The following is a 13458-nucleotide window of genomic DNA, read 5'->3' on the forward strand; positions in this document are numbered from 1 at the left end:
CCAGCTACTCGGGAGGCTGAGGTGGAGGTTTCGATGAGCTGAGATCATGCCATTGCACTATAGCCTGGGCCACGAGAGCGAAACTCGGTCTCAAAAAAAAAAAAAAAGAAAGAAAGAAAGAAAGAAATGCTCAGCACCAAGTGCTGCTGATTTAGGGCTCCTCGATCACAGATTCATGAGATATCAGAACCAAAAGAGATCTCAGAAATTCAACCCTCCAATCCTCTTATTTTACGAACAAAACACAAGAGAAATGAGGTTCAAAAAGGTAAGAGGGAGACCAGGTGTCGTGGCTCATGCCTGTAATCCCAACACCTTGGGATGCTGAGGCGGGGGGGTCACCTGAGGTTGAGAGTTCGAGACCGCCCTGACCAACATGGAGAAACCCCATCTCTACTAAAAATACAAAAATTAGCTGGGCGTGGCGGCGCATGCCGGTAAGCTACTTGGGAGGCTGAGGCAGGAGAATAGCTTGAACCCAGCAGGCAGAGGTTTCAGTGAGCTGAGATCTTGCCATTACACTCCAGTCTGGGCAACAGGAGTGAAACTCCATCTAAAAAAAAAAAAAAAAAAAAAAAAAGGTGAGAGGGTAGATTGATGCAAACACTTTGGAAACCATTTGGCATCATTTAGTAAAATCAAAGAGCCACATACACTACAACCCTACAGTCTACTCCTAGGCATATGCTCTGTAAAATGTCATACACATGTGCCAGTAGACACATTTGAGATTGTACTGTATTGTTCAATATGACCAAAAACTGGAAGGAGCCCAGACATTCTTCAAGAGCTGAATGGGACTGGAGGCAATGGTGCAAAGAGTATTCCCAGCACCTTGAGAGGCTGCTGCAGGTAGATCACTTGAACCCAGGAGTTTGAGCAGCATGGTGAATCCCTGTCTCTACAGGAAATACAAAAATTAGCTGGACGTGGTGGCACTTCCCGGCAGTGAGCCATGATCCTGCCACTGCACTCCAGCCTGGGTGACAGAGCAAAGTTCTGTTTCAAATTTTTAAAAAGGCCGGGCATGGTGGCTTCTGTAATCCTAGCACTTTGGGGGGCCAAGGAGGGCTGATCACTTGAGGTCAGGAGTTTGAGACCAGCCTGGCAAAGGTGGCAAAACCCTGTCGCCAATAAAAATACAAAAATTAAGGCCGGGCGCGGTGGCTCAAGCCTGTAATCCCAGCACTTTGGGAGGCCGAGGCGGGTGGATCACGAGGTCAAGAGATCGAGACCATCCTGGTCAACATGGTGAAACCCCGTCTCTACTAAAAATACAAAACATTAGCTGGGCATGGTGGCGTGTGCCTGTAATCCCAGCTACTCAGGAGGCTGAGGCAGGAGAATTGCTTGAACTCAGGAGGCGGAGGTTGCGGTGAGCCGAGATCGCGCCATTGCACTCCAGCCTGGGTAACAAGAGCAAAACTCTGTCTCAAAAAAAAAAAAAAAAAAAATTAGCTGGGCGTGGTAGTGGGGACTTGTAATCCCAGCTACTGAGGAAGATGAGGCAAGAGAATCACTTGAACCCAGGAGGCAGAGGTTGCAGTGAGCAGAGATTGTGCCACTGCACTCCAGCCTGGGAGACAGAGACTCTGTCTTAAAATAAAATAAAATAAGCTGGGTGCTGTGGCTCAAGCCTGTAATCCCAGCACTTTGGGAGGCCAAGGCGGGTGGATCACAAGGTCAAGAAATCGAGACCATCCTGGTCAACATGGTGAAACCCCGTCTCTACTAAAAATACAAAACATTAGCTGGGCATGGTGGCGCGTGCCTGTAATCCCAGCTGCTCAGGAGGTTGAGGCAGGAGAATTGCCTGAACCCAGGAGGCGGAGGTTGCGGTGAGCCGAGATCGCGCCATTGCACTCCAGCCTGGGTAACAAGAGTGAAATTCTGTCTCAAAATAAATAAATAAATAAAATAAAATAAAATAAAATAAAATAAAAAACTAATAGGAGTTTTCTGGCACAGCATGATGGTTCAAGCCTGTAATCCCAGCATTTTGGGAAGCCAAGGCAGGATCGCCTAAGCCCAGGAGTTCAAGACCAGCCTGGGCAACATAGCAAAACACCTTCTCCATCAAAAAAAAAAACACAAAAAAATTAGCAGGGCATGATGGTGTGCACCTGTGGTTCCAGCTACTGGGGAGGTTGAGGTAGGAGGTAGGAGGATTGCTTGAGAGGGCAGAGGTTGCAGTGAGCGAAGATTGTGCCACTGCTCTCCAGCCTGAGTGACACAGCAACACTCTGTCTAAATAAATAAATAAAAGGAATCTTCTGACTATTGTGTTGAGAAAGAAGTGGGGGAGGGTAAGCCAAGAAGACCTACTTAGAAGGATGTTGAAGTAATCCATGAGAGAGATGATTCAGGCTCACAGTGAAGGCAGTAGTTATCTGGGGAGGGAGCTGTGACTGAGGAGGGGCCTCTCAGGGCAACCCCTGCTAGCAATATGTTTCTTGATTTACCTGTGTGATGACTACATGGGTGTACTTTTTTTTTTTTTTTTTTTGAGACAGAGTTTCGCTCTTGTTACCCAGGCTGGAGTGCAATGGCGCAGTCTCAGCTCACCGCAACCTCCGCCTCCTGGGTTCAGGCAATTCTCCTGCCTCAGCCTCCTGAGTAGCTGGGATTACAGGCACGCGCCACCATGCCCAGCTAACTTTTTGTATTTTTAGTAGAGACGGGGTTTCACCATGTTGACCAGGATGGTCTCGATCTCTTGACCTCGTGATCCACCCGTCTCGGCCTCCCAAAGTGCTGGGATTACAGGCTTGAGCCACCGTGCCTAGCTGGGTGCACTTTTTTTTAAGAGAGTCTCACTCTGTTGCCCAGGCTGGAGTGCAGGGGCGGTGATCTTGGTTCACTGCAACCTCTGCCTCTCAGGTTCAAGCGATTCTCCCACCTTGGCCAAGCAATTCTCCTGCCTCATCCTCTGGAGTAGCTGGGATTACAGGTGTGTGCCACCACACCAGGTTAATTTTTGTATTTTTGGTAGAGATGGGGCTTCACCATGTTGGCCAGGCTGGTTTTGAACGGCTGACCTCAGGTGATCTGCCTGCCTCAGCCTCCCAAAGTGCTGGGATTACAGGAGTGAGCCACCATGCCCAGCCAGACATGTATGTTTTATGCATATATATATATATATATATATATATATATATATATATTTTTTTTTTTTTTTTTTTTTTGAGACAGAGTTTCGCTCTTGTTACCCAGGCTGGAGTGCAATGGCACAATCTCGGCTCACCGCAACCTCCGCCTCCTGAGTTCAGGCAATTCTCCTGCCTCAGCCTCCTGAGTAGCTGGGATTACAGGCACGCGCCACCATGCCCAGCTAACTTTTTGTATTTTTAGTAGAGACGGGGTTTCACCATGTTGACCAGGATGGTCTCGATCTCTTGACCTCGTGATCCACCTGCCTCGGCCTCCCAAAGTGCTGGGATTACAGGCTTGAGCCACCGCGCCTGGCCATATTTTTTTTTTCACTGTGTTCTTTTTCACAATAAAATAATAAATAAAGCAATAAGGTGAGGAACCCAACTATAAATGGCTGAGGCAGGCTGGAATCTAATTCTAGCCCTCTTTACCCTGCTAATCCAACCCAAGGCATGGGCCCCAATCCAGCTCACTTACATCCTTGTGCTGTAGCCTGGGGCAAACCCTCAGTGTTTCATCTGTGAAACCAGGAAACTACTGCCTGGCTCTTTACCTCACTAGGGTGTTGTGAAGATCACATGGTGCTTTATAAACTGCCGAAAAGCACATATTATGATTGCTATTTTATTGTATTTTTTTTTTTTTTTTTTTTTTTTTGAGATGGAGTTTCACTCTTGTTACCCAGGCTGGAGTGCAATGGCGCGATCTTGGCTCACCGCAATCTCCGCCTCCTGGGTTCAGGCAATTCTCCTGCCTCAGCCTCCTGAGTAGCTGGGATTATAGGCACGCGCCACCATGCCCAGCTAATTTTTTGTATTTTTAGTAGAGACGGGGTTTCACCATGTTGACCAGGTTGGTCTCGATCTCTCGACCTTGTGATCCACCTGCCTCGGCCTCCCAAAGTGCTGGGATTACAGGCTTGAGCCACCGTGCCCGGCTTTATTGTATTTTTAAAACAGCTTTCCTGATATATAATTAATGTACAATAAACGGCATATAAAGTGTACAATTTGATTAGTTTTTTTTTTTTTTGAGACGGAGTTTTCACTCTTTTTTTTTTTTTTTTTTTTTTTTTTGAGACAGAGTGTCGCTCTTGTTACCCAGGCTGGAGTGCAATGGCACGATCTCGGCTCACCGCAACCTCCGCCTCCTGGGTTCAAGCAATTCTCCTGCCTCAGCCTCCTGAGTAGCTGGGACTACAGGCACGCGCCACCATGCCCAGCTAATTTTTTGTATTTTTAGTAGACACAGGGTTTCACCATGTTGACCAGGATGGTCTCGATCTCTCGACCTCGTGATCCACCCGCCTCAGCCTCCCAAAGTGCTGGTATTACAGGCTTGAGCCACTGCACCCGGCCAGAGTTTTCACTCTTGTTACCCAGGCTGGAGTGCAATGGCGCGATCTTGGCTCACCGCAACCTCCGCCTCCTGGGTTCAAGCAATTCTCCTGCCTCAGCCTCCTGAGTAGCTGGGATTACAGGCACGTGCCACCATGCCCAGCTAATTTTTTGTATTTTTAGTAGAGAGGGAGTTTCACCATGTTGACCAGGATGGTCTCGATCTCTCGACCTCGTGATCCACCCGCCTCGGCCTCCCAAAGTGCTGGGATTACAGGCTTGAGCCACCGCACCCGGCCAATTTGATTAGTTTTAATACATGCATAGCCAGGCGCAGTGGCTCATGCCTGTAATCCCAGCACTTTTGGAGGCCAAGGGAGGTGGATCACGAGGTCAGAAGTTCAAGACCAGTCTGGCCAAGATGGTGAAACCCTGCCTCTACTAAAAATAGAAAAATTAGCTGAGCGTGGTGACGAGTGCCTGTAATCCCAGCTAGTCAGGAGACTGAGGCAGGAGAATCGCTTGAACCCAGGAGGCAGAGGTTACAGTGAGCTGAGATCACCATTGCGCTCCAGCCTGGGCAACAGAGGGAGACTCTGTCTCAAGAAAACAAAAACAAACAAACAAACAAAAAACAACAACAAAAAAAAAACCATGTATATACCAGTGAAACCATTGCCACAAGCAAGATAATGAACATATTCTTCACCTCCCCGAGTTTCCCTGTACTCCTTTGTAATCCACCCCTCACTTCCCTACTGCCATGTTCCCAGGCAGCCACTGTTTTGCTTCCAGGCAATATAGATTAGTCTGCATTTTCAGAATTTTATGTTATTTGAGATGAGATCTCACTATGTTGCTCAGCCGGGAGTGCAGCAGCCTGATCACAGCTCACTGTAGCCTCAAACTCCTGGGAACAAGGGATCCTCCCACCTCAGTCTCTCAAGTATTTGGGACTACAGGTGTGTGCCACCACACCTGACTAATTTCTTTTTCTTTTTTTTTTTTTGGTAGAAATGAGATCTCACTATGTTGTCCAGGCTGGTCTCGAGCTGGCCTCAAGCAAGTTCAAGCCTCCTCCTGTCACTGCCTCCCATAGTGCTGGGGGTGCCTCATGCCTGTCCTGTGGCTTGTCTTTTAGTTTTCTACTAAACAGTATCTTTTGAGGAACAAAGGATTTCAATGTTGATGAAGTCAAACTTATTTCTTCCTTTTTTTTTTTTTTTTTTGAGATGGAGTTTCGCTCTTGTTACCCAGGCTGGAGTGCAATGGCACGATCTCGGCTCACCGCAACCTCTGCCTCCTGGGTTCAAGCAATTCTCCTGCCTCAGCCTCCTCAGTAGCTGGGATTACAGGCACGTGCCACCATGCCCAGCTAATGTTTTGTATTTTTAGTAGAGACGGGGTTTCACCATGTTGACCAGGATGGTCTCGATCTCTCGACCTGGTGATCCACCCGCCTCGGCCTCCCAAAGTGCTGGGATTACAGGCTTGAGCCACCGCGCCCGGCTATTTCTTCTTTTTTATGCTTTTTGTGGCAAATATTGAAATATTGAAAAAAATTTTCAATTTTTTTCTAGTTGCATTATTTTACCTCTTATATTTAAATATTACTAGTTAATTTTTGTATATGGTATGAGGTAAGGGTCAAGGTTTTTTACACTTATGTAAATGTAAAAACATATTTTGGCTGGGCACAGTGGCTCATGCCTATAATCTCAGCACTTTGGGAGGCCAAGGCGGGCAGGTCACCTGAGGTCAGGAGTTCAAGACCAGCCTGAACAACATGGAGAAACCCTGTCTCTATTAAAAATACAAAATTAGACAGGCATGGTGGCACATGCCTGTAATCCAAGCTACTTGGGAGGGTGAGGCAGGAGAATCGCTTGAACCCGGGAGGCGCAGGAGTGAGTTGAGACTGCGCCCCTGTACTCCAACCTGGGCAACAGAGTGAGACTCCTTCTAAAAAAACAAATTTAATATTTACATTTGGAAAGGCATAGTGGTTCACACCTGTAATCTCATGACTTTGGGTAGCTGAGGTGGGAGGATTGCTTGAGTTCAGGAATTCAAAACCAGCCTGGGCAACATGGCAAAACTCTTTCTCTACTAAAACAATACAAAAATTAGCTGGGTGCCAGGCATGGTGGCTCATGCCTATAATCCTAGAACTTTGGGAAGTGGGCGGATCACCTGAGGTTGGGAGTTCAAGACCAGCCTGACTAACATGAAGAAATGCCGTCTCTACTAAAAATACAAAATTAGCTGGGCAAGGTGGCCCATGCCTGTAATCCCAGCTCCTTGGGAAGCTGAGACAGGAGAATCACTTGAACCCGGGAGGCAGAGGTTGCGGTGAACCAAGATCACCCCATTGCCCTCCAGCCTGGACTACAAAAGTGAAACTCCATCTCAAAAAAAAAAAAAAAGCCGGGCGCGGTGGCTCATGCCTGTAATCCCAGCACTTTGGGAGGCTGAGGCGGGTGGATCACGAGGTCAGGAGATCGAGACCATCCTGGTCAACACGGTGAAATCCCGTCTCTACTAAAAATACAAAAAATTAGCTGGGCATGGTGGCGTGTGCCTGTAATCCCAGCTACTCAGGAGGCTGAGGCAGGAGAATTGCGAACCCAGGAGGCGGAGGTTGTGGTGAGCCGAGATCGCGCCATTGCACTCCAGCCTGGGTAGCAAGAGCGAAGTGAAACTCCGTCTCAAAAAAAAAAAAAATTAGCTGAGTGTGATAGTGCATGCCTATAGTCCCAGCTACTCTGGAGGCTGAGGTGGGAAGGTAGCCTGAGCTCAGAAAGCAGAGGTTGCAGTGAGCCAAGATCTTACTACTGCACTCCAGTTTGGGGGAAAAAGTCAACTCTGTCTCAAAAAATAAAAATAAGGGTGGGGCCGGGCTCAGTGCCGCGTGCCTATAGTCTCAGCAATTCGGGAGGCTGAGGCTGGAGGATCTCTTGGGTCCAGGAGTTCTGGGCTGTAGTGCGCTATGCCGATCGGGTGTCCGCGCTAAGTTTAGCATCAATATGGTGACCTTCTGGCATCAGGGGACCACCAGGTTGCCTAAGGAGGGGTGAACCGGACCAGGTTGGAAACGGAGCAGGTCAAAACTCCCGTGCTGATTAGTAGTAGGATTGCACCTGTCAATAGCCACTGCACTCCAGGCTGGGCAGCATAGCGAGACCCCCTCTCTTAAAAAAAAAAAAAAAAGAAAAACAAACAAACAAACAAAAAAAGAATGGTCACAGTGGTTCATGCCTGTAATCCCAGCACTTTGGGAGGCCGAGGCAGGTGGATCACCTGAGGTCAGGAGTTCAAGACCAGCCTAGCCAACATGGTGAAACCCCATCTCTACTAGAAATACAAAAAATTAGCTGGACCTAGTGGTGCATGCCTGTAATCCCAGCAACTCTGGAAACTGAGGCAGGAGAATTGCTTGAACCCAGGAGGTGGAGGTTGCAATGAGCCAACCCCGCCATTGCACTCCAGCCTGGGTAGCAAAGCAAGACTCCATCTCAAAGAAAAAAAAAAAAAAAAAAAAAGGCTGAAATTCTGATTGAGACTGCATTGAATCAGTAGATCTCTTCCTTACAGGAGTTTTTTTTTTGTTTTTGTTTTTTTTTCTGATTAATCCTCTTTGCTTCAGCAGCAGTCCTCAACTCATGAATGAGCCCACCTTAACCTAGAATAGGACCAGTTTCACTGCAGGTCATGTTGCTATTTCTTAAACACCCTGCGAATGTACACACCTCCAGCCTTTGTACATCTTATGTTTTTTTTTTTGGAGATGTGTGCCTTTATTTATTTAATTTCTTTCTTTCTTTTTTTTTTTTTTGTATTTTTAGTAGAGACGGGGTTTCACCATGCTGACCAGGATGGTCTCGATCTCTTGACCTTGTGATCCACCCACCTTGGCCTCCCAAAGTGCTGGGATTATAGGCTTGAGCCACCGCGCCCGGCTCTTTTTTTTGAGGCGGAGTTTCACTTTTGTTGCCCAGGCTGGAGTGCAATGGTGCAATTTCAGCTCACTGTAACCTCCACCTTCCAGGTTCAAACAGTTCTCCTGCCTCAGCCTTCCAAGTAGCTGGGATTACAGGCATGTACCACCATGCCGGGCTAATTTTGTATTTTTAGTAGAGACAGGGTTTCCGCCATGTTGGCCAAGATGGTTTTGAACCCCTGACCTCAGGTGATCCACCCACCTCAGCCTCCCAAAGTGCTGGGATTACACGCATGAGCCATTGCCCCTGGCCAATGTGTGCCTTTATTAGTTGAGGCACTACTTGAGAGGGATGAAGCAGGAGGAGTGGGTGGCCCCGATGCCAGGCCAACCATGGTTCACAGGCTTGTAGGTGATGAACTTGCCCAGGTAGTGACCGATCACCTCTGGCTTGATCTCCACATGGTTGAAGGTCTTGCCGTTGTAGACGCCCACTGCACTGCCCACCATCTCGGGAAGGATGATCATGTCCCGCTGGTGAGTCTGCGTCTTCACCCCTTCTGGCTTCTCCATGGGCGACACCTCCTTCTTGGCCTTGCAAAGGCGCTTCTGCAGCGAGTGCTGCTTCCGCCGCAGGTCCGGGTTTAGGTCCAGGTTCAGCCCCGGCCACTGGTGCACACTGTACAGCTGCATCAGCTGTTCGTAGGACAGGTCCAGCAGCTGGTCCAGGTCCATGCCGCGGTAGGTCCACTTATTCTTCTGCTCCACCTCTGCCATCTTGCCAGATCCTCAGAAAAGCCCCCCCACCCCCCCCTTTTTTTTTTAGACAGGGTCTCACTTTGTTAAACAGGCTAGTGCCGTGTCCCAAACATGGCTCACTGCAGCCTCAACTTCCCAGGCTCAAGCGATCCTCCTGCCTCAGCTTCCTGAGTAGCTGGAACTACAGGCACATACTACCACACCCAGCTCATTTTTGTATTTGTAGTAGAAACAGGGCTTGGTCATGTTGCCCAGGCTGGTCTGAAACTCCTGAGCTCAGGCAATACTCCCATCTCAGCCTCCCAAAGTACTGGGATTACAGGTATGAGCTACCACGCTGAGCCCTCATTCTCTACTTACCTCTGCTGGGCACCATGGTACTCACCCTCAGCTCCAACGTTATCCTTTTGTGAAGCTGTCTCTAACTCATCTCAGACCCTGGCTGAATCATTCATTTGTCTGGGTTTCACACCACTTTGTCCTCATCTCCCTCACAGAAACACAGAACTTTGAATTCTAGTTAATATCACTTTAAGCGGCTACTACTTGTTTACACATCTTTCTCCCCTATTAGACAGAACTCTTTCAAGCAGGGACCATGTTATTTTTTGTCTTTTGAATTAGACTTTTTGAGATAATCATAGATTCATATGAAGTTCTAAGAAATAAATACAAAAAGGATCCCATGTATTCTTTTCCCAGTTTCTCCCAATGGTAACAGCTTTAAAAACTTTAGTGCAGGGCTGGGCACGGTGGCTCACGCCTGTAATCCCAGCACTTTGGGAGGCCGAGGCGGGTGGATCACGAGGTCAAGAGATCAAGACCATCCTGGTGAACATGGTGAAACCCCGTCTCTACTAAAAATACAAAAAATTAGCTGGGCGTGGTGGCGCATGCCTGTAATCCCAGCTACTCAGGAGGCTGAGGCAGGAGAATTGCCTGAACCCAGGAGGCGGAGGTTGCGGTGAGCCGAGATCGCGCCATTGCACTCCAGCCTGGGTAACAAGAGCGAAACTCCGTCTCAAAAAAAAAAAAAAGAACAAAAAACTTTAGTGCAATAACACAACCAGAAAATTGACACTGATACAATTCACTGATCTTAGATTTCCCTAGTTTTACATGTACGCCGTATGTGTGTGTGTGTGTTTGCGTGTGTGCATTTGTAGTTAAGGATTTTGTTTGTTTGTTTTGAGACAGAGTTTCACTCTTGTTGCCCAGGCTGGAGTGCAATGGAGCGATCTCACCTAACTGCACCCTCTAAATCTCCTGGGTTCAAGCAATTCTCCTGCCTCAGCCTCCCGAGTAGCTGGGATTACAGGCACCTGCCACCACTCCCAGCTAATTTTGTGTTTCTGTTGGAGATAGGGTTTCTCCACGTTGGTCAGGCTGGTCTTGCACTCCCGACCTCAGGTGATCCGCCTGCCTTGGCCTCCCAAAGTGCTGGGATTACAGGCGTGAGCCACCGCGACTGGCCTATTTTCTTACTATTTAAACTTTAACAGTGACTTAATGTCATTGGCGTTGGGAATAGACGTTTTGAAAGTAACTTAGTAGCCGGGCGCGGTGGCTCAAGCCTGTAATCCCAGCACTTTGGGAGGCCGAGGCGGGTGGATCACGAGGTCAAGAGATTGAGACCATCCCGGTCAACATAGTGAAACCCCGTCTCTACTAAAAATACAAAAAATTAGCTGGGCATGGTGGCACGTGCCTGTAATCCCAGCTACTCAGGAGGCTGAGGCAGGAGAATTGCCTGAACCCAGGAGGCGGAGGTTGCGGTGAGCCGAGATCACGCCATTGCACTCCAGCCTGGGTAACAAGAGCAAAACTCCGTCTCAAAAAAACAAAAAAACAAAAAAAAACAACAACAAACAAACAAAAAAAAGAAAGTAACTTAGTAAAGGCAGTTAAGCAAGCTACTTAGGGTATCGTGGGAGCCCAGAAGAAGCACCTAGTCCACTTTTGGAGGAGTTGTGGTGGTGAGGGAATGGGGAAGGACGTCACACTATGCCTTGGTCAAGGCCCGCTACTAGCAGCTGCTCAATAACTGTGTTAAATTAGGTCGAACCCAATGTTATTTTCCACGTTGTCTTATGCAAATCCTCACATCTCTGAATGCTCCATTATTTTCATATTTATTTGACAGGTGGAACATTCGAGGCTAGGAGCCCTTACATGACCCGCCAGAGGTCACGCAGTTAGGAAGTGACAGGAGTGAAGTCAGCCCAAGTCTGCTGACTCCAAGCCCAGTGCTCTCTTCCTCTAATGGCAGTACGCGAGACACATATCCTCACCACATATGCCTTAACCCTAGTTGGAACTTTGCCTCCAACCCTATTCCTGTTTTCTTGGCTGTCTTACAAAAAAGACTTTTCACGCAGCAACTCCAGAGAGAACCGACGGAGCGTGCAACAGCCAACGCTAAGGATCTCAGCCGCCCTGCAGCCGGCAGCCACGCACGCATCACTCCCCAGCCAGGTGGGCGGTTGAACTGGCGCATGCGCACGCCGGGAGGTGGCAACCCAGAATCCCCGCCCAAGCCAGACAGAAGCGGAACCGGAAGTCGCTGTACGTCTCATGGTTGCTAAGAGACGGAGCTTCTATAAACCAGTTAGAGGTTCTCCAGCTTTTCTTGGATTTCTCTGCTTTAGCGTCTCTAAATCCGGTCAGCATGTCGGATCCCGAAGGCGAGACCTTGCGAAGCACCTTTCCCTCTTACATGGCGGAAGGCGAGCGGCTCTATCTGTGCGGGGAATTCTCTAAAGCCGCGCAGAGCTTCAGCAACGTGAGTCGCGCTCTGAACCTACCCGTCACCCCATCGCCCGTCCCTTTTTTTTTTTTTTTTTTGAGACGGAGTGTCGCTTTTGTTGCCCAGGCTGGCGTGCAATGGCGCGATCTCGGCTTACCGCATCCTTCATCTCCTGGGTTCAAGCGATTCTCTACCTCGGCCTCCCGAGTAGTTGGGATTACAGGCATGCGCCACCATGCTCAGCTAATTTTGTATTTTTAGTAGAGACGGGGTTTCTCCATGTTGGTCAGGCTGGTCTCGAATTCCCAGCCTCAGGTGATCTGCCCACCTCGGCCTCCCAAAGTGCTGGGGTTACAGGCGTGAGCTACCACGCCCGGCCCACCCGTCACCTTTTGACTGCAGATAACACTGAGGTCTTGATGATGCCTGGAGGACTCTATTGTTTCTATTCACTGATTCTTTTTTTTAATTTTTTTCTTTTGCCTTTTTTTTTTTTTTTTTTTTTGAGACGGAGTTTCGCTCTTGTTACCCAGGCTGGAGTGCAATGGCGCGATCTCGGCTCACCGCAACCTCCGCCTCCTGGGTTCAGGCAATTCTCCTGCCTCAGCCTCCTGAGTAGCTGGGATTACAGGCACGCGCCACCATGCCCAGCTAATTTTTTGTATTTTTAGTAGAGACGGGGTTTCACCATGTTGACCAGGATGGTCTCGATCTCTTGACCTCGTGATCCGCCCGCCTCGGCCTCCCAAAGTGCTGGGATTACAGGCTTGAGCCACCGCGCCCGGCCGCCTTTTTTTTTTTTTTTTTTTTAGCCTATAAAATCAAAAACAATATTCACTGATTCTTGATAGACACATTGCTGTCACAGATAGGCCTGGTGCTTGGTAATTTTCTACCAATTCCCACTTGCGTTCTCCATTCTCTGTGTTAACAGTGACCTCTTCCTCTACTTTTGCTTAAATGTTTCATGATTAACTGGCCTCCTTCCACAGAGCAGCCTTACCTACCCATCAAAATTTACATTTAACAATTTTTTTTTTTTTTTAGCAATCGAAAATTTACCTACCCAATCCCTTGCCAGCAGATTGGCTGGGAGGTTGTGTGTAGAAGCCACAGTCTCCAGCACACAGTTGCTTACAAAAGGTGGATAGTAAGCAACATATTGTTATTAATTTCGAGACTAAAAGTCTCGCCCTTTCGCCCAGGCTGGAGTGCAGTGGCGAGATCTCAGCTGACTGCAACTTCCGCCTCCCCAGGTTCAAGCAATTTTCCTGCCTCAGCCTCACACACACTGTTAAGCATACTCAAGTTTTGTTTTGTTTTTTTGAGACGGCCAAGGCTGGCGTGTTGAGTGCAATGGTGTGATCTCTGCTCACTGCAATGTCCACCTTCCAGGTTCAAGTGATTCTCCTGCCTCAGCCTCCCAACTAACTGGAATTACAGGCATGCACCACCACGCCTGGCTAATTCTTTGTATTTTTAGTAGAGACAGGATTTCTCCATGTTGGTCAGGCTGGTCTCAA

At 48.3% G+C, this 13458-nt stretch overlaps 1 protein-coding gene and 1 pseudogene across 2 annotated transcripts in view; one reads left to right on the forward strand and one right to left on the reverse strand.

The window, feature by feature from the left end:
* Nucleotides 1–8769: 8769 nt before the first annotated feature.
* On the reverse strand, nt 8770–9207 carry LOC101048085 (small ribosomal subunit protein uS19 pseudogene; annotated as a pseudogene).
* Nucleotides 9208–11751: 2544 nt separating this feature from the next.
* The window catches only part of ODAD4 (outer dynein arm docking complex subunit 4), a 45378-nt gene continuing 43671 nt past the window's right edge, over nt 11752–13458 (forward strand). Inside the window, exon 1 of one of the 2 annotated variants that reach the window (XM_039476911.2) lies at nt 11752–11971. In XM_039476911.2, coding sequence (XP_039332845.1) covers nt 11858–11971 — 114 coding nt within the window. In that variant the 5' untranslated portion in view covers nt 11752–11857. The remainder of the gene's footprint in view (nt 11972–13458) is intronic. The other variant, XM_039476910.2, reaches the window with a different exon arrangement.

Source organism: Saimiri boliviensis, chromosome 17 (assembly GCF_048565385.1).
Source record: "Saimiri boliviensis isolate mSaiBol1 chromosome 17, mSaiBol1.pri, whole genome shotgun sequence".
NCBI classification, from domain to species: domain Eukaryota; kingdom Metazoa; phylum Chordata; class Mammalia; order Primates; family Cebidae; genus Saimiri; species Saimiri boliviensis.